This window comes from Dermacentor silvarum, chromosome 8, assembly GCF_013339745.2.
Source record: "Dermacentor silvarum isolate Dsil-2018 chromosome 8, BIME_Dsil_1.4, whole genome shotgun sequence".
Classification (NCBI taxonomy): Eukaryota; Metazoa; Arthropoda; class Arachnida; order Ixodida; family Ixodidae; genus Dermacentor; species Dermacentor silvarum.
In genome coordinates this window covers 14,507,913-14,527,540 of record NC_051161.1, presented here as the reverse complement: position 1 = coordinate 14,527,540, position 19,628 = coordinate 14,507,913, and the positions used below count along the sequence as shown (strand labels likewise).

At 43.7% G+C, this 19,628-nt stretch overlaps 2 protein-coding genes across 2 annotated transcripts in view; one reads left to right on the top strand and one right to left on the bottom strand.

Annotated features, from left to right (window-relative positions):
• The window catches only part of LOC119461957 (inositol 1,4,5-trisphosphate receptor type 1-like), a gene marked incomplete at its 5' end in the record, with an annotated part of 266,368 nt that extends 248,088 nt beyond the window's left edge, over nucleotides 1–18,280 (top strand). Inside the window, 3 exons of the mRNA XM_049672350.1 lie at nucleotides 9,365–9,525; nucleotides 13,172–13,333; nucleotides 16,096–18,280. Of these exons, the coding sequence (XP_049528307.1) occupies nucleotides 9,365–9,525; nucleotides 13,172–13,333; nucleotides 16,096–16,191 (419 nt within the window). The remainder of the gene's footprint in view (nucleotides 1–9,364; nucleotides 9,526–13,171; nucleotides 13,334–16,095) is intronic.
• LOC119460658 (carnitine O-palmitoyltransferase 2, mitochondrial-like) overlaps nucleotides 18,214–19,628 on the bottom strand; it is a 27,233-nt gene continuing 25,818 nt past the window's right edge. The window contains 1 exon segment of the mRNA XM_037721695.2: nucleotides 18,214–18,903. Coding sequence (XP_037577623.1) covers nucleotides 18,581–18,903 — 323 coding nt within the window. The 3' untranslated portion in view covers nucleotides 18,214–18,580.

Here is a 19,628-nt window from a genome sequence, read left to right as displayed (position 1 = left end):
AGCTGAGATAGATGCTGCTACTATAGGGATTGCTGTTGGGGTCACCATAGGGGTCGGGCTCATGTGTGCTCATTGGTCAAGTTCGAATTATCTGGCATAGGCCAACTTTAGGATTGAAATAAAGAAAGTCTGGGCCCATAGAAATGCATGGGTGCTGCCTCAAACATTCGATCAGGATAATTAACATGTCTACTGTACTCAGTGGGATAACATAAGTTGAAGCAACTTCCACCTTTTTTTTTGTAGTGACAGTGTCAATGGAGTCTTATTGATATTTTTTAGTGATTTTTTATGATAAACTTAATGTAACATGCTGAACGAGAAATAAATAAGCACACATGGTGTAACAGTATGTACTACTACACAGTGTTCCCATAATTTGTTTGGGCTCTGATACGGCATAGGAGTAGTGTCTGTCTTTTGTACTAAACTGCGACATCGGTTATTATCTTTTGCATGCAGATCGTGAGGCATGATCGCACAATGGAGCAGATTGTGTTCCCTGTACCACAGGTGTGTGAATTTTTAACACGGGAAACCAAGGTAAAAGTGTACAACACAACAGAGCGAGATGAGCAAGCTAGTAAGGTGAGTGCTGCACATTGATTGTTCTGTGCTTGTATGTTCAGTGGGGTGCTTATTTCAGGTTTCAGATTTCTTTGAGCGGACAGAAGACCTTTTCAATGAAATGAAGTGGCAGAAGAAACTGCGAGGTAAATGTTTATTTCTTACATTAGTACTTGTGTGTAGGCATAGCAACATTGTGAGTGTATTCTTGTTTCTTAGCAATAGCATAGTCATTCAAACAAATCATGTTTTCAGGTCAACCAGTGCTCTACTGGGTGAGCCGGCACATGTCAACATGGAGCACTGTGGCCTTCAACTTAGCCGTTCTGGTCAATGTCATAGTGGCAACCTTCTACCCATTTGAAGGAGCCAAAGGTATAGGCATTTGCTGCCTTAATCCGTTTACTTCTGATGTGGTACATTGCGCTTTTTTTAAGATAAACAAACTTGACAAATCAGAAGATTGAAGTGCTAGGGTTGTCGTATACTATTTCAATGAAAATGCTTGCAAGGTAGTGTTAATGTCTACGTTATCCTAGGCACTGCCCTTTTGGTGGCATGTGCACATGTAGATGTAGCACTTTCACATTCTGCTTCCCCTAAGCCGGCCTTCTCACTTATCTTCCTCATCTTTTGTTCGAAGCCCACGCATACTATAAGAGGAGTTGTTTTACAGAATTTCACTACTTCAGTTTGTGGTGCTCTCTTACTGCTTCTCCAGCCAGTGCAGTCGTGCTGCCGAGGAATGAGCAACCCTTTGAATAATTTTAACTTGGGTACTAGCTATATTTAGAATGGGGTCCTTTGTTTATTGTACTTTAAATGCAGCATTTATTTCCTTCCTTGGTCTCACTTCCAAATTCCTTCGATTTCCATCGCTGCTCTTCAGCTGTAAGAATGTACTGCTTGTGGAATTGGTCAGAAAGCCAAGCTCTCTCAAGAGATACAATTTTTGGCCTTGTAGAATAACTGTAGTAGAAAGTGAGCTCACTGTGTAGTTTTATATGCTTACGTGGTTTCTGGTGGTAGCCCCTATTTTTTTGGTTTGGTATACGGTTTGTGCAGAACTGGACCCACGGCTGAGTGGCTTGAGTTGGGCACTGATGCTGGTATCTCTGGCAGCGGTGGTTGTGGCACCGCGACCATCATCTATACGAGCATTGTCTTGTGCCTGCATTCTGCGTCTCATGTCCTGGCTTGGCTTACAGCCTACACTGTGGTTACTGGGCACAGTAAATGTGGCCATTAGGTCAGTACTCATTTTCTGTACACAGTAGATAGTGAATCTGTTTACATTTAGAAAATATGTCTGGTGATTGTCCTTACTTGGGTACTCGAACAATTATTGTGTTTATTCTTAAGTTTACATTTACGTCAGACACAAATTTTATTAAATGAATGCATACCACTGCAATTACATTTTCTCTATTATGTTTTCTAACATGTAAGCAAGTCTTGTCCTGGAGACTATCTGGAGATTTTCTAGCCACGAGACATATTGTGATTTTAGCTGTGATGTGTCCTTGTTGTCATCTTGTGCCGAAATAAATATGATATATCAGCAGGTTACTCTGTGAGAATTAAGCTTCTGTGACCAGCTTATAAGAAAGTTATTTTTCTTAACATTTTAAAATTACAGCCGTAAAGTTATCATTTATGTATACTGGATTACTGGAGCTGTGGATGGCTGTAGCAACGCTGGTAACATCTTATGACACCTTGTCTGACTACAAAGTGCTTGAAATATTTTTGTGTTGTCAAAGTTTTCTTCTTGAAGGGAAGCCACTGTATGTGAGCGATTAAGTCGCTACTGTTGATTTACACCTGCAGTTAAGTAGAATATGGTACATCACTGCAGTATTAGTTTGTGCACTCTCTGGTTAAACTTTTCGTCACGAGATGCCGCTTCCAGCATTGCTGCTGCCATCCAATTCTCCGGTAACCTGGTATTCTGCAAACGGTAACATGTTTAGGGACAAGCTGAAATTCTTTATTGCTTTTTTCCTTGTATTTTAAAACGACTTATGGTTCAGATTGCAGATACCGGTGCTCATACAAGTTTTTAGGACATGGAACGAAAAAAGCTATACATCTTTATAGCACACTAATGCGGCAAACATTGAGGCGTGCAATTTGCACGCGTGTGGTGTACACAACATACCTCTCAAGCACTGATTGTGTTCCTTGGTAATGAGATCAAGTGCTTCTGAGATTTCATGTTTGAGAAACTTCTGTGAGCAATGGTGCATTTCTGTAATGTGTAGATTCTCAGTGTCTTTTTCTTCTTTTCAGCACGGTGCACCTCGTGAGCATAGTAGGAAATCATGGGACATTTGCACGTAGCCTTGGCCACATGCTGTCCGATATGGAGCTTCTGTACCATGTCTGCTATTTAGTTTTTTGTGCACTGGGCTTAGTAGGACACCCACTGTTCTACAGTGTGCTTCTATTAGACGTGGTCTACCAGGAGGAAACACTCCTTAACGTCATCAAGTCGGTGACACGTAATGGTCGCTCAATCATTCTCACAGCTGTGCTTGCTCTAATCCTGGTGTACTTGTTCTCCATTGTTGCATTCCTGTTCTTCCGGGATGACTTTCTCATTGAAGTGGACAGCCGTGCTGTTCAGAATGTGCCGCGGGGTAAGTGAGCTCCAGTTCTATGTTTTGTGCTTTCATGGTTGTGTTGCTTTTTGGTGTCACAACTTGAAGAAACAAAAAAAGAGAGAACTTTATGCACACATGTTCAGTGACAAGCTTTATCACAGTGAGCATGGGAGCGTGCGGCGTGCGGTACATGTAGGGCACTGCGACTGAAATGACAAACTCTGACAAGCAGCTAACGCACTCTCGTGGTTTGTAGGTTCAGAGAACGCACTCCCTAGTAGCACTCCCGCATCATCTGCTACTGCCACAACCACATGGAATCTGGAAATGAAGGAACATGTGGTGTCAGGCAGTCTCTTGCGCATGTGCATTGATTATTGTCTGGCTGTAGAATTTCGCATACAATGCGCGAATGCGATCAGGGGGCACATGCGCTAAATCTGCAAACTATGAGAGTGTGCGAGCCGCTTGCCAGAATGCTCTGCATGTACTGTGTGACACTTGCTCCCGTGTTCACTGTCGTAAAGTTTGTGACTGTACTGGTGACCACAAAAGCTTACAGACCATGAGATCTGAGAAAAAGCTGAACACCTCCACAGCCTCACAACGCAGACTGGTATTTGCATTTATATCCCCTACTAGTATATGCAAACAACATTGTGATGTACAGTTTTACTGGCTACTGTTAAAGGCTGCTTGGAAATCAGCGTTTTCCGAGATCCCGTGCTCTGTAAACTTTTGTGGTTGACTATACTTCTCCATGTCATCTTCGCTCTTACTTTATTCATTCCACTTGCACTCAACATTTTTTAAAAAATCATGCACCGACTAGCCCAGCAGACAAATCTTGTTGTACAGCCTCCCGCATTTTTAGCTATATCGCGCGAGAACACTATAATAAGGTCGTACGTTGTCCTGAAGGAAACATCGCATTAGAAGACTCTTGCACAGGAGAGTGCTTAGTGCACTTGAGAGTACTTCTGCCGGTCTCGCTGATTATCGCCGCTTAAAGGCGCTAAAATGACGTGTGATTGACGCTCGTGCAATAGAGCTAAAAATGCGGGGGACTGTACATAACTTTGCTGTTATGATTTCGTGGTAGTGTTAATTTTATATTGATATAGACATATTGGAATATGTAGGTAATTGTATGTTAAAACATTGGTTGGCACTACATATCCACAGCTGTTTGGGGCTGCTAATCATGGCGCTATTGTCACATGGTGCTCACCTGAATCTTGTCATGGCTGGCTAAGACATGTCAGATGTATCAGCTGTACAAGCATGCAAATAGCTGTTAAATGCAGACGCGCCCGAACAGTGCATATAGAGCCCTGTTTCCTTGGTAATACGCATCATCTCTTGGCTCTTACGATCCGTCACATGTTGGAATCTTTTCCTGTATGTTACAACAGTGCTGCCTGATGGTGTTGATGGCATTGTCGATGCTCTCTCTGTTGTGAGAACAGGGACTGACCCTATGTGTCATTTGCACTAGTTGCACAGTTAATAGCCGTGTTTCGTTAATTTGTTACCCTGAGGTAAATTTGTTTTACTGACTGCCTGTTATAGTGCCCTCTTAAGTGACTAAAGAAAAGAAAGAAAATCTAATCGTTGTAGCCAGATATCTTTGTACAGTCAACTTCCGTTAATTCAACCCTGACGGGACCGACAAAATTCATAGAATTGTTCGGCGGTTTGAATAAAACAAGGTGCAAAAAAAATGTCAAAACACCGCGATTCATTTGGCAGTACTGTTTGGTGAAACTAAGGTGCCCCTGAATGAAATGTGCTCACACTTTCTACATGTCAAACTAGTAAACTAAAGTAGAAGTGACATTCAAACTCCTCAACAAAGTAGAAATCCAACGCACACCCGATTGTTTGGCAAGAAAAATTGTTGCACAATGGCGGCCAAATTCCTTAAGTCAGCTTCGCCACACGTTCAGCTTCGCCGCATTACATTGTTTTCTGCAGCAAAGCATGCGAACAATGCGAAGGCGGTTTTGGTTCCGTGTGCAATTGCACCGCGCAAGCAATTTTCGCCCCAGTTTTTTTTTACAAGAAAGCGTGCATTAGAATTGGGTAAATACCATAATCAAGCATTGTGAGCTATGGTTACTGCTTGAAAATGTTCCTGGGCAGGCCGAAAATGGGCATTTTCGATGAGAGATGACATGTGCTCAATGCATTCCCTGTCCCCTAAGCTCCCCCGAGACAGACGCTGCTACTAAAGGGGTCGCTATCGGGGCCACCATAGGGGTCAGGCGCATGCGTGTTGACTGGTCAACAAAGGCCTATCTGAGGATTGAAATAATGAAAGTTTGGGCCCATAGAAATGCATAGTCGCCAGCCGGGACCTTTGGCCGGGTTCGAATTGGCGAAAGTCTACTGTATCCAGCATTTTCTGTATTTTTTTTTAAGTGTAGGTCAGTAGCCAATATTACCTATCTTACAACCAGTAATCATTGTAAATGGTATTGTTTTAAGTGGACTGCACATTGTTATCTTGGAACTTTCTGTTCAGCCTATAACTGCAATTAATATAGTATGATCTTAATGCACCCTATTGCCTCTCTTACTTCTCAGTTTCAGGGCCAGAAAGTGATCCACCATGCCTTGAAGGCTTTTGTGATGCGTCTGAGCGGCCAAATCTTGGCAACAAAGATGCCGGTGATTCAGATGATGATGACACAACAACTGAACGAGCTTGTGACTCACTCGTAATGTGCATAATCACCACAATGAATCATGGCTTGCGTAATGGTGGAGGTATAGGAGACATTCTACGACCACCTAGTGCTAAGGTGTGTACTTCACCAATGTTATTTTTGTAATAGTCACCAACATGATCTGATGTTTGTGTTACAGACCATGATTGGTGTGGAATGCATGTGGGTGATATTTGCAGTTTGTAGGTGCAGTGTACTCTGAAATCCTATTGCTTGCACTGCAGCTGCATTTGTGAACACAGGTCTATGGCACAAACAAACATGTGCATGTTTGTGCAGGAACCGCTATACTTTGCTCGAGTCGTGTATGACCTGCTGTTCTTCTTTGTGGTCATCATTATTGTGCTGAACCTCATCTTTGGTGTCATCATCGACACCTTTGCTGATCTGAGAAGCGAGAAGCAACAGAAGGAAGAGACCCTGCGAAACACGTGCTTCATCTGTGGTTAGTGAACAGCTGACACACTTTTGAATGTTTTTTGCATGCCAATTACACTGTCCATCAATTGACAGAATTATATGGCATATTCATAGTTAACAATACCATAGTGAGCATTTAAAAGAATTGTTATCACATAGTTTGGGCTTCCTCATTAAAGCACCGAGAGTATGCATCTAAGACATATCTGATGCTGGAAGAGAGAGACAGAGAAATAACATTTATTTCCATCAGTCAATTAACGCCGCAGAAGATGGTCTTCCTCCGCAGCGCCTCTATCTGCGGCCTCGATCCCAAAGGACTCAGCGGCCTCGATCTCGAAGGACTTAGCGGCAGCTAGAGCTTGGCCGATGATTTCACGTTGAGTCTTGCTGTCCGGCTTGCGTAGTAAGGCCTCCCAGGATTCTATCGTATTTGAGCTATCATATATTGCTTCGCATGTCCACACCATGTGTACCATATTGGCTACTTCATTACAGAATCTGCACTGTGGTTTGAAGACTTCTGGATAGAATTTACTGTATAGCGTGGGGTTTGGGAAGACCCCTGTTTGCAGCTTCTTACTGAGCGTGCGGTCCGCCGCCGGAAAGGCCTGTCTACTCAGTCTGTAATGCGTAGTTATTTCCTGATAGGTTCTCAGTTCCTCATTTCTGTCTACGTCCTCAGCGGGTTGAAGTGCCGCCCTAGGGGCCGACTGGAATGTGAGACCTCGGGCGACCTTGTGGGCTTCTTCGTTTCCCTTGAGACCCTGGTGTGCGGGCGCCCAGACGAGCAGTAGTCGCTCCGTGGGCCCCCTGGCTCCATTTAATATTTGGGCGGCGGCTGCCGTAATCCGTCCTGATTAGTAATTTTTGATTGCATTTTTAGAATCACTGATGACCACCTTGACCTGTGGGTGACTAGCAACGAGGGCTATGGCCATCTCTTCAGCCTCTACGGTTGTGGCCCCACTGAGCGTACAGCACGACACTGGGGATCCATCCTCCTTGACTGCTGCAGCCATGTGGACATTCCTATCTCTATATTTCGCCGCGTCCACGTACACGACGTCGTTCCTGCCTTGGTATTTCACCTGTAAGGCCTCCACTCTATCATTCCTTCTACATTCGTGAAAGGCTGGATTCATGTTTTTGGGTCGTGGTGGAACATCAAATTTGTCCCTGATGTGCCGGTCTGTATCCCGTGATCGTCTTTGCGCCTGCTTGGGCTGATATCCCAGGCTCTCCAGTACCCTTCTTCCAGTCTTTTGTCCCGAGTAGTCGGTGATACTGCCCTGTGAGCGCCGCCTCAACGAGTTCCTCGAGCGTGTTAGACACTCCGAGTTGCATTAACCTGTCCGTGGACACGTTCGGAGGGAGGCCAAGCGCTACTTTGATGCCTTTCCGTATTATGATATCAATTTTTTTGCATTCCGCTACCCCTAGTCTGAGATGGGGAACAACATATACCACTCTGCTGATGATGAAAGCTTGCGCTAGTCACAGCAGATTGGCCTCCTTCATGTCCGATTTTCTGTTCGAGATTCTTCTTATGAGGCTACACGTTTGGTTCGCGCTGGTTTCCAGTCATAAAATCATGTCAGAGTTTTTGCCATTTGCCTGAATAATTAGGCCTAATACCCCAATCTTGTCTACCACGGGGACCTCTTCTCCGTAGACATGGAGGTGGATGTTGCCTTATCATTTCGCCCATAGTGCCTCTTTCCAGGTGGTCTAAGAAACAGAACTTCCGATTTCTCTGTCGAGCACCCGAGCCTCTTTGGTTTCAGGTACTCTTCTATTCATATCGCAGCTTGCAGGGATTCCTCAATCTGTCCGTCATCACCTTTACATGCCCATAATGTTAGGTCGTCGGCATATATGCTGTGACTGATTCCTTCTATCACCCTCAGTTTCTCCGGGAGTCCCATAATCACCACATTGAAAAGGGTCGGCGATAGCAGACCCCTGGGGCGTCCCTCTGTTTCCTAGTTTTATATTCTAGATAGACTCTTCCCCCATCTTTAGAGTCGCTCTCCTATCCGTGAGGAAATCCCTGACATAGTCATATAGTTTCTTGCCCACATGAACGGAACTCAGGTTCTTTAATATAGAGACGTGCCTTACGTTGTCAAAAGCTTTCGCAACATCCAATCCCAGGATCACTCTTGTGTCCCTTGTGTCCTTATCTAGGACTTGCTCTTTTAGTTGTAGCATTACATCGCAGGCCGACAGCCTTGACCTAAAGCCATACATGGTGTCCGGGTACAACCCTCTGTCCTCCATGTACTTATTGAGACGCGTTTGCACCACGTGCTCCGTAAGTTTACCCACGCTGGAGGTGAGTGAAATGGAGCGTAGGTTTTCAAACCCTAGTTTTTTGCCAGGCTTAGGAATAAAAATAAGGTTGGCAAGCTTCCATTCCTGTGGAATGGAGCCCTGCTCCCAACATTCCTGCATGTAGGGAACCAAATTTCTGATCGACCTGTCATCCACATTTCTCAACATCTTGTTAGATTCCTTGTCTGGCCCTGCCACTGACTTGGTTCGGAGTCTATTTATTTCAGCCCTGACCTCCAAAATAGAGATCGGGGCGTCTAATTCGGGATTCTGTGCCCCTGTGTATGCCGGCAACGATTCAGGGCCTGTCGAGCTTACGTACCGATTTTTTATTTCCTCTACAGCTCTTTTTGCTGCCTTTGAACTGATGCATGAGTCATTCTAGCTGTTGCTTAGATGCTGATTTGGTGTTCTCTGGGTCTAGAAGCTAACGAAGGAGCCTCCATGTCCCAGCTGTGCTCATGCTTTTGTCCATTTGGTCACATATGCTACCCCAATTCTGTCTCAAGAAATATCAATTGAGAAGTATTGATGATTCAGTATGTGTGAGCTCTGTGGTGTGACGAGCATTGGGAACATAAAAGGACATTTGTACTTAAATTGTCCTCCTTTTGCGTTTCCTTTTAAGAGGAAATGTTTTGTGCAGCTTGACCACTTATTTCCTTCTCTGCGAAACATTTTTATTTTTTTCCTTGTGACCAGGTCTGGACAGATCAGCTTTTGACAACAAGAGCGTGTCATTTGAAGAACACATTCGATGTGAACACAACCTCTGGCACTACCTCTACTTTATTGTGCTGGTGCGAGTCAAGGACCCAACTGAATTTACGGGGCCTGAAAGTTATGTGGACTCCATGATCAAGGTTAGCCGGACGTCTTTTGCATGCTACTTCATTCCTTTTGCATTACAAGCAGTTTATGAAGAGAATTCTGAGCACAATATAGGCCAGTTTGAATCCGAGGATCGTGAGGTCCAGTACAAACCAATACAAATTAACGTATTTATTCGATTATAAGGTGGTCACGATTACAGCGCGAGAGTGCAGTGGGGGACCCAATAAAACGATTAAACTGAGTATGCACACTAACCTAAGGTGATATAGAGTAGCCAACAAATTATTTAGACTCAGCGGGGATTGCCCAAAGTACTGAATTACTAACACAACCAAAACGCAAAATGGTGACCATGAAATATGGGGGGAGGAGAGCTTCAACATGTGAAGTGTGGGTTATATGCGAATTTTGCCTTTAGGTGTGGCTTCACAGAAGCGCGAATTTTGCTTTATAGTGTGGCTTCATGGCATTGCGGCACGTACTGCTGTGAGGCCACACACTGTAAGGCAAAATTCGTGTATAAGGTGGAGGGTGATTTCAAAGCTAAGGATTATGGGAAAAGACCTTGCCTTATATTTGAATACATACAGTATGTGCATTTTGTGTGAGAAGAACTTTTCGAGGGCATTTCGAGGGCTCGCGCAAAAATGAAAAAATGTTTGGGAAAATCTCTAGGTTGTCGGCGGGGAAAATTAGTAATTTCAAGGGGGTCCGCTGCCACTTCGTTACGTAGAGGTCTCAACATCTGCTTCTATGGAGTAACGGCGTGGAATAGAAAAACTTCGTTATATCCAGGAATTCGTTATATGGAGGTTCGTTATAAGCAGGTTTACTGTAATGAAGCAAGTTGCCAATTTTACCAACTCCGTTATGTCAAGGTTGAAATGTATAAGACAATCCTTCTAATTGTTCAAGACAGTGCATTTGTTAAACTATTATTATATCACCTTTGCCTTATTGTCCTCGTTTCTTGTGTGCGCGCTGCAGTTTCAAGATGAATAGCTACCAACTCGCCCAACTTTCAGTACTTTTAGTGTTCATGTTTGCCTGTGCACGCTGACACCATGCTTGTTAATATAGTTAATAAGCAAATGTTAAGAAGTTTATGAATGAAGAAAAAATCACCGCATATCCACGAAGTGAATGATGATGAGTGGGCGAAGCACCGGGGGATCATTCGGGTAAACCACAGCTACGGACGAGAGAGAAAGAGAGCGCACGTCGGGAACGAACGCCCTTGTGCACTGCAGCGCCCCTAGCTACGGACGAGAGAGAAAAACACCAGAAGCGTTCTCCGGAAGCGGAAGCGGAAACGGAAGTCGGCTTCCGGTTCCGGCTTCCGGAAGCCGGAGCTTGGCGTACATATACTATACATATACAGGGTGTTTCAGCAAACACTTTCAAAATTTATTTAAGCTTGCCTGTGGCAGATAGCCATATTCTAGTTAATGAGCTGGTCTACTCAAAGAGGCGGACATTACTTGCACAAAAAATTCAAATGCATAATCGACTAATTAGCAAAAATTCACTAATTAAGTTTTTAACTAATTACCTGATGGCCCATATTCCAATTTACAAATTATAGTCGTAGAGTTCGCAAGGCGGATCCACTTATAATATAATTCTCAGGATGACACCAGTTTCGAGATATTAATTCCCGAACTTTGCAGAGAAATGCATTGGCGTTCCAATTAATTTTGTGCTTCAATGCATAAAGCGACGTTTTGTTAAGAACCTAACTGGAACGCCAATGCATTTCTCCGCAAAGTTCGGGAATTAATATCTCGAAACTGGTGTCATCCCGAGAATTTGTTTCAAGTGGATCCGCCTTGCGAACTCCATGGCTGCAATTTGTAAATTGCAATATGGCCCATCAGGTAATGAGTTAAAAACTTAATTAGTGAATTTATGTTAATTATTCGATTATGCATTTCAATTTCTTGTGTAAGTAATGTCCGTCTCTTCAAGTAGACCAGCTCATGAACTAGAATTGTGCTATCTGCCACAGGCAACCTTTAAGAATTTTTGAAAGTGTTCGCTGAAACACCCTGTATATATGTATATATGCGTATACATGCATACATACATACATAGCGGTCTCCATGCCAACCAGAGCTACAGACTACGAGGGACAAGGCTCGGCCCTAAGGTGCTTCGCTCCTAAAATGAATTGCATCAACGTGATGCCATGAACTCTCTAATCGCAGCAGAAAGGCAATCTCTTAGCTGCCCGTCAGTGGCACTTGCTGACAAAGAGATTGCCTTTCTGATGTGATAGAGAGTTCATGATGTCACGGTGGTGCAATTCATTTTTTATGTATATAAACCTTGTTTCTTCAAATAAAATTTAATTGCGAGTTAGCGCCCATCCATTATACTGTCTTCTTTTTCTCCTCGTCTCTATTGCACTGCTTTTTTCTTCAAGTATGTTACACGAACTCGCCCTCATCAAGCTCCCGGCTCTTATGTTTTTTTCATAACGGTCCCGTGAAAAACGTACCATCGGGGTTCTACTGTATATGAATGAATGTGTGTGGTTTAGTGGCGCAAGGGCCAGGTATGGCCAAAGAGCGCCATGTATATGTGCACTTTGTTATATTGAGGATCTAAATACACGATGTTCTATGGACAAGTTTTTCAAAAAATTTAATAAATTGGTTATATTGAAAATTTCGGTAAACTTAAGTTCATTATATCTAGGTTTAACTCTACATGAAATCATTAAAGCGGAAAAGATTGCACATTTGTTCAATATTTGTGTAAGCACTCCATGAAAACTTTATCAACAAAATAGGTAAGTTTCCTTCATAGACATTATGGGTAAAAGTTACATGCTATGGTGAAGTTCTTGCTGTCCATTTGGGCCTACACATGCTCTGGTTGACCAGCACGACTGTGACATGCTGGTGTGATTGAGTGCATGCATGTTGCACACCATTAAAAAAAAAAATTGCTGAAAGTCAATGCTGTGTGCATCTCTTCCTGACAGTCTTGTCTTCCTCGTGTTGTACCTATAGTCATGAACCACCAACAAGCCCAACTTTCCACCCTATGCAATTTTGTTACTAATTATGAAGACCACCATTCCTTTTTTTTAACGGTTGTCCGGGACATGTTCACCAGATCACCGAAAAAGATTTGAAAATGAGAAGCATCTTAAATTTAACTGTTTTGGCAAGAGGTGTTGTACAGCCAATAAGCAAAGTACTTGTGCTAAAGAACATGTAACAAAGCACAGTACCTTGACTGCCTGGAAAGCCTTGAGACTTCACAAAGTACTGTTTGTCAATGAAGATGCTTTCTACTACTGTGAGCAAGCATGAAATATCGCAGCTGCACAAGAACTTAAGCAGACATCAGGTGAACAATTTTCTTTGGAAGTGTGATAGAAAAGGCGGATTGATGGTATTGCCTTCCAAGACTGAATGCTAACTTGTTTAGCCATAGCTCTTCATTATGTGCCGAGATATTGGTGCATTGACTCAAAACATTGACCTTGTTTAACTGTAGCCACTGCATCTTGAAATCGAAGTTGAAACATCGCAGCTGGTGGTAAAAAAAACCAACCACTGTTCCGTTGACTGAAGTACAAAAATATAAGCACAATGTGTGGCGAGGCTATAACTACATGTTTGCAGGACCTCGTGACATTGTTTGTACCTTGTGGTGCTGCAGGAAAAGAATCTGGAATGGTTCCCACGTATGCGTGCCATGTCACTCGCAGCAGATGAGGCAGACGGGGAACAGAATGAGATGCGCACACTGCAGAATCAGTTGGAGGATACCCAACGCTTGGTGACTACCTTGTCTAGGCAACTGTCTGAACTCCGTGACCAGGTAACATGCTTGCTCATGTTGCAAACCAATTCCAACTATTACCTCTCATGTGCCATCTGCCTCCTTGGGCACCATGCAGAAAATAGAATTTTTGTGGAATATGTGCTTGTGAGTCCATGTTCTGGAGTCATCAGAAACTTTTGTGTGTTCAAGTCATGTAGTCGTGAGGTTTGTATATGGAAACATGGCAAGGCATTGCCAAGAAAAGTAATTTAAGTGCTTGAAAGAAGTGCAAAGAATTTAAGATTTAGGAAAAAGAAGTAAACGCTACTCAGTTATTTTGAATGCTTAGGGGGAAAAAAAAGAAACACACACTTAGGGGGGGGGGGGAAGAAAAGAAATATGCATGCACCACATACACACACAACGTATACTTCTGTTAATTTGATTTTTCGGTTAATTCAATCCGACCGAAGGCCCTGGCCGGCGCCCATGCGCTTCTATGGTCCAAAACGTTCATTATTTCAATCCTAAAATTGGTAGTTGTTGGATAATTCGAACTTGACCATTCCGCACGCATGCGCCTGACCCATATGGTGTCCCCACCAACGACTCCTTTAGTGGCAGTGTCTGTCTCAGCGGAGCTTAGGGACAGTGAAGGCGTTGAACACACGTCGTCTCCCGTCAAAAACGCCTATTTTCTGCCCGCCCAAGGAAGATTTTTAAGCAATAATGGTAGCTCACAATGCCTGATTATGGTATTTACCCAATTCTAATGGGCACCTTTTATTTTCCAAGGAGATGGGGCCGAAAATTGCCTGCGCGATGCAATTGGATATGAAACCAAAACTCCCTTCATGTCATTCGTGCACTTTACCGCATAACATGGCTGTATTGCGGCGAAGCTTAACTTAGAAAAACCGGCAGCCATTCTAAGAAATTGGGTGCGCGATATATATTTACTTTGGTTAGAAGATTTAAGCCATTTCTATGTTAGTTTTCTACTTCGGACACATGCAGGTGTGGGACTGCTGAAAGTCATTTTGAAGCAATTTTTGGAGCAAGTAAAATTGTGTTTTGGAGCAGTTTGCAGCAGACAAAACTGTATTTTAGAGCAGCTTGGAGCAGACTAAATTTCATTTTGGTGCAATTTGGAACAGATAAATTTTTATTTAGAAGCAGTCTGGAGCAGACCAATCTGAATTTTGGTGGAATAATGGAATATGCCAGCGCACTGCGAAACCACAACGAAACACAGAATATACCAACACGAAGCGAGTGGTAAAAGCACGATTTGTAGCTATACATACTAGAAAATGGAAGAGTGGGTCGAGCGGTGGCACGAGGCATGCTTTCCTGTAAAGTCGAAGACATCAGTGGCACTACGATCAAACTACGTATTCGCGTGCAGACACTCATGATGATAGCGGAAAATGTTCTGAAATTATGCAGTCCAATCGACTCGGTAACATAATTTCTGGGTCACCATATGTCACCGCAGACCCAGAGAGCTGCAATAAACCCTGGGCTGATATAATGTATAACTATTCCAATCTGTTTTTATTGCGATAGCAATTATTTGGAAACTCCAGGTACATTTCTGCGGCTGTCCTCGCCGTGATGTTCTGTATGAAGTTGTGGAGTGATAACATTGTCGTAACGCACCATATGTGTGAGTCAAAGTGCGCGAGGCTGAGCAGACGATGGCGGTTCAATCTCGCGCCCACAAGGGAGGAAAGCAGGAATTTAGCGCGCCGTCTTCTGTCGCACTCAAGGCCATGGGGGGAGGAGGGGTGGTTCTACTCCGGCGGCTGCTGTGTATGGCGCAGCCACGCGTACCCTATCTCGAAAGCGATCTGCGATGGGGACAGAGTACGAGTGCTGATAGCTTCGTGCATGCTGTGTCTTCGCCGCTTAGTTTGTGCTGAAGCGAGAGGTAGCACGAAGGTCAATTCGCACTCCAGCATTTTAACAGCAAGTTTCCGTGGTCATTGAGTGAGATGTGTTCGTTTGCTTGTACGTGCGTGACACCATGGTTATTAATTTAGTTAGTAAGCAAATGTTTACAAGTTTATACGGCCGATAAAATGCCTACCTAATATCTAGTTGGCTCGCAGCACCCTCAGCCTACTTTTTGTTGTTTTGCACCTTTGCTAGGGAGTGCCACGCTGCTCGGCCCACTGAATCGTATTCTAGTTTACTCTAAATGCAGCCGCCCTGGCCATTCCGACAGCAGTGACAACAGTCGGGAGTGGCCGCGCGCGTACCGGCCACTTGTCAGAAGTGTTGAAAAGTCCAGTGTCATAAGCGTGAAAATTACGAGAAACTGTGCGGGAGGTGCCATTGTGCGGTCTGCGGAATGTGAACGGCCACACTCTTTTTCGGAGAACGAATCCGCTCGTTCTTAGTGGCCACTGTCGGAGCATACATACCATAGCCGTTCTGGCGCAGCGTGGCGCAATTTCAGTCAATTTTCCGTGTCGAGCACAGTTTGGTGCAGGAATTTGCGTTTTTATCAAAATGACACAATTGGCGCAGGAGTCCCACCCTTGCACATAGAAAGTTGGCACATGTTTGATTCGGAGGTGTGTTAAACTCGAGCAAATGTTGCCAAATGAATCAGTAGTGTGTTTTGGTGTTTTCTTGCATCTTGTTTAATTCGATCAATTTCTTCGATCCAGTCAGTGTCAAATTAATGGAAGTCGACTGTATATATTTGGAAATTTTACATACCGAACACACTTTCCCTTAGTCTTGATGTCTGTTTCAATGTCAGCCTTGGCAGAGGCATTCTACCTTTTTTTTTTTTATGTGTGATGCAGATGACAGAGCAGCGGAAGCACAAGCAGCGCCTGGGACTTCTCGCTCATCCCAACTCGGTGCCATTGGCTGCCACTGCCAGTCTGAGTATGCATTGACTCTCGTGCTGCCAACACACAAGCGGCTCTCCTCACAAAGAAGGTCACCACGCACAGTGAGCCTGGCTGGGCCACCAGCATGAAGTGTGCTTGCTACGTCACTGCCCCAGTGGTGATCACGAGACTGGGCCAAGTAAAATGGATTATGTGTCTTCCATCAACACGACAAGCAGTGTATGCAAGGGCCACAAAAACCACTCAGCTCTCTCATTGCACTTGGATCATCTGTGAAGGAAAGGGGCCACATTTTCCTCCCGCTTGCCCACGTGCACACAAAATATTCTGGATTAGTCTTTCAGCAGTCACTACAGCACCTCTTTGCCACTGTTTTTGCAGCCTTTTTTCAGTATTGTGTCAAGCGCAACTACGCTTGAGAGATAAGAGGCAAGAGTGGCACAGATTCCCACCTGCACGGCACACATATACAAATGTGCAAGTAGGGCATTTTGGTCGCTTCTCACATTGACAGTGGTGCCTGCAGTGAAGCAGAACAAGGTAATCGCCACTTTTTTAATGTGGTTTTTTTCCCACCTCTTCTAATGAAACAAAAACAAACACAAAATTTGTTTTTTGCTGTTGTCATGCAAACATTGCAATCTCTATTAACCTGCAGATGTGCTCTGTTTAACCCATGTACTGTGACTGAAACAAAGCTTCTTGCCGCAATTATCACATAATGTAATATTTTTTGTTTCATACTGTATTAAGTGTGATTGTGGGAGGTGGTGTTTGTATATTGAGCAGAATGTTGCTTTGCGTGCTTTTCACAGTGATGGCTCAGGCTGCACCCTTGAGGCGAAAGTTACTGGAAATCTAACATGTAACTTTCACTCAGCAAAATGCACCAGCATCAAAACATTGCGTCACACACTGCTCGATGCAGAGCAGAGAAAGAGGGACAGTCAGTATATGCTTGACTGACCTGGCCTCCCCTCTATTTGTTTGCCTTGCCAGAGTGCTGCTGCTGCTGATTAGAGGTTTTTTGCATGCTTCCATGACTCCAGTTTGCTCTAGTGTTTACTTGTCTGTGCTTTTCTTGTTTTAGTTATTTGATATGTAGTTGTGTTTATGCTTCCACTTGATTTTTCCAGTGCACATTTACACACTTGAATGTGAGGTTTTTAGACTGGTGTGTTGCTTTATATATTTACACTGTTGGTGCATCCCTACATTACTTGTGGCATCTTTATTTTAAACATAGCATGGATGCACTAACACATGGAAATTTTAACAAATGTGTGAACAAATATTTATCATCTGGGATGGCTTTGCACATTTGATACCACTCTTAGTAGTTTGGTGCAATTTACAAGTGTCAGTAATGGCAGTGTTGTGTGTAAGGTGCTACTCAGGCATTAACAGAAGAACTGCTGTCACAGTTCACTCACAGCTACTTCTCCTGTTGTTTTTCTTATCGAGTGTGTGGTTAAAATGTGTTGCAATAGGTGCTTTCACTGCTACCACTGACTTCTGCACATTTGTTTGTTTAGTCAGGGCCTGGTGCGGCAAGTGAAAAAAACAAAAAAAAAACCCCGATGGCCTCATACTGTGGTGTCAAACGATTAATGGGCGTAGAACCTGTGAAGAAAGGTTATTGCCATGAAGCCTGAGCATGTGTAGCAAAGTTCTCAGTTGCAGTGTTCAACAGAATGTGTGCCCCAAGTGTGTTGGCCTACTGTTTGTATGACCATGTTTTGTAGTAGTTCGTTTTTTCACAGAAGTCACAGCCTTTCAATTTTTGATGCTAATAGTGCAATGTGTTTCCCATTACAGGCTTTGATCTTGGAAGTTTTCAGCCCTGAACATCGCAAATCTGTGGCACTTATGTTTCGTTTTAAGTACATTAGAACTGCATCTTGATTTGTAGAATGTGTCTGTAGTTTTTGCAGTTGCAGCGAGAAGTCTTATGCGAGTAACTTAATTTACCATGAATGCATACGAAATGAGAGCTCCATTTTGTAACATATTCTTTCCCTCACTAGTCAGTGAACACAAAAGAGATTGGTATTTATTACAGCACACTGATCAAGAAAATACTTTTTATTATCTTTTATGAAGTGTACAAAACATCAATATATATATGTACGTATGTCTGTGCTCAAGCGTGTTACTATAACCTACTAAGCATTTGATAGCTTACACTGGTCCATAATCTAATTCCAATTGTGATTTCAAGTGCTACACTGAAACCATAGCCATCATGCTGAAAGATACGGTACACCGGTCTCTCTCCGCAGAATTATCAATACCATCTTAAGCAAGGAATACAAAAAAGTAATCAAGCAGCATAATCTCCTTGTCCTCATGCTCGCTACTTGTTAAAACTAAACCTAGGCTGAACTAGGAGGAATGCAGAACCCAATATCATTATCTTTTGAAGTGAAGTGCCCTAAGAGCACTTCATGGCAACACAGATACGATCTAAAGCCTCAACCAAGCACTCTGAGAATTGCCTGGCATCTCGATGTGGGCTGTAAGCGCTAACCAGAGCTCCTAACTTGTCATTCACCATGCCATAGCCGATGCCATAGCCATCTGGCACTACAGGTGCAAAGCCACCACCACTGAACGCCGTACCATGTAAAGTGGATGTTGAAAGGACAAAGTGATTTGCCTTTTCGAAGCATGTGTCTGTATAAATAGCGGGCAAGGCCTGGCCCTTCTCTTCAGCCAAGACTCTCAGGGCAAACAAGTGACGGTCAAATCCTTGACCTGCATGTAAAATCAGAGCCACACCTCAGCCATTGTGGGAAAGAAACAATGTTGGAGATATACAAAAGGTAAGCAAGCACAGCCAGTCAAAGTACTGGGCAAGAAAACTGGTCAAGCACTTTTTCTCTTGCTCCTTCCAGAAGGTTGCTCAATTCCAAGCCATGTCTACCATATTTTGCATAAAACAAGATGTAACACGAGCTAAACCTAATTCTTTCAGATATAGTGCAAATAAGTACAGATATTATTACGGGGAGAAAATATATGTATTTACAATATATACAGTTAGAGGGTTGTAGCTCTGTGGCCAGGGTGACACCATCTACCGAGCTCCGAGACACTTCAGCCTCTTCTTCCCCAACCAACGTTATTTTGTTCACAGCGGTACAAACTCGTACGTGACATTAACCCCCCCGCCGGCAGAAGCATCGTCTCGATGCTTCTTAGGGTGTCGAATCAGCGTGCGAGTTATAGGGCTTTAGTCACGAAACGTGCACGATATCAGTTCCTGGGGTGGTAGAAGACTTTGACTTCACAGGTGGGATCTCATATGTGAGTCTAGTGACTTGGTGAAGAACCCGGTATGGCCCGACGTATCGTGGCAGCAGTTTTTCGCAAAGGCCGACACGATGGGAGGGTACCCAAAGCAGAACAAGGGACCCAGGGCTCAAATGAGCGTCCCGACGACGACTGTCGTAACGGTGCTTCTGGATAGTCTGAGATGC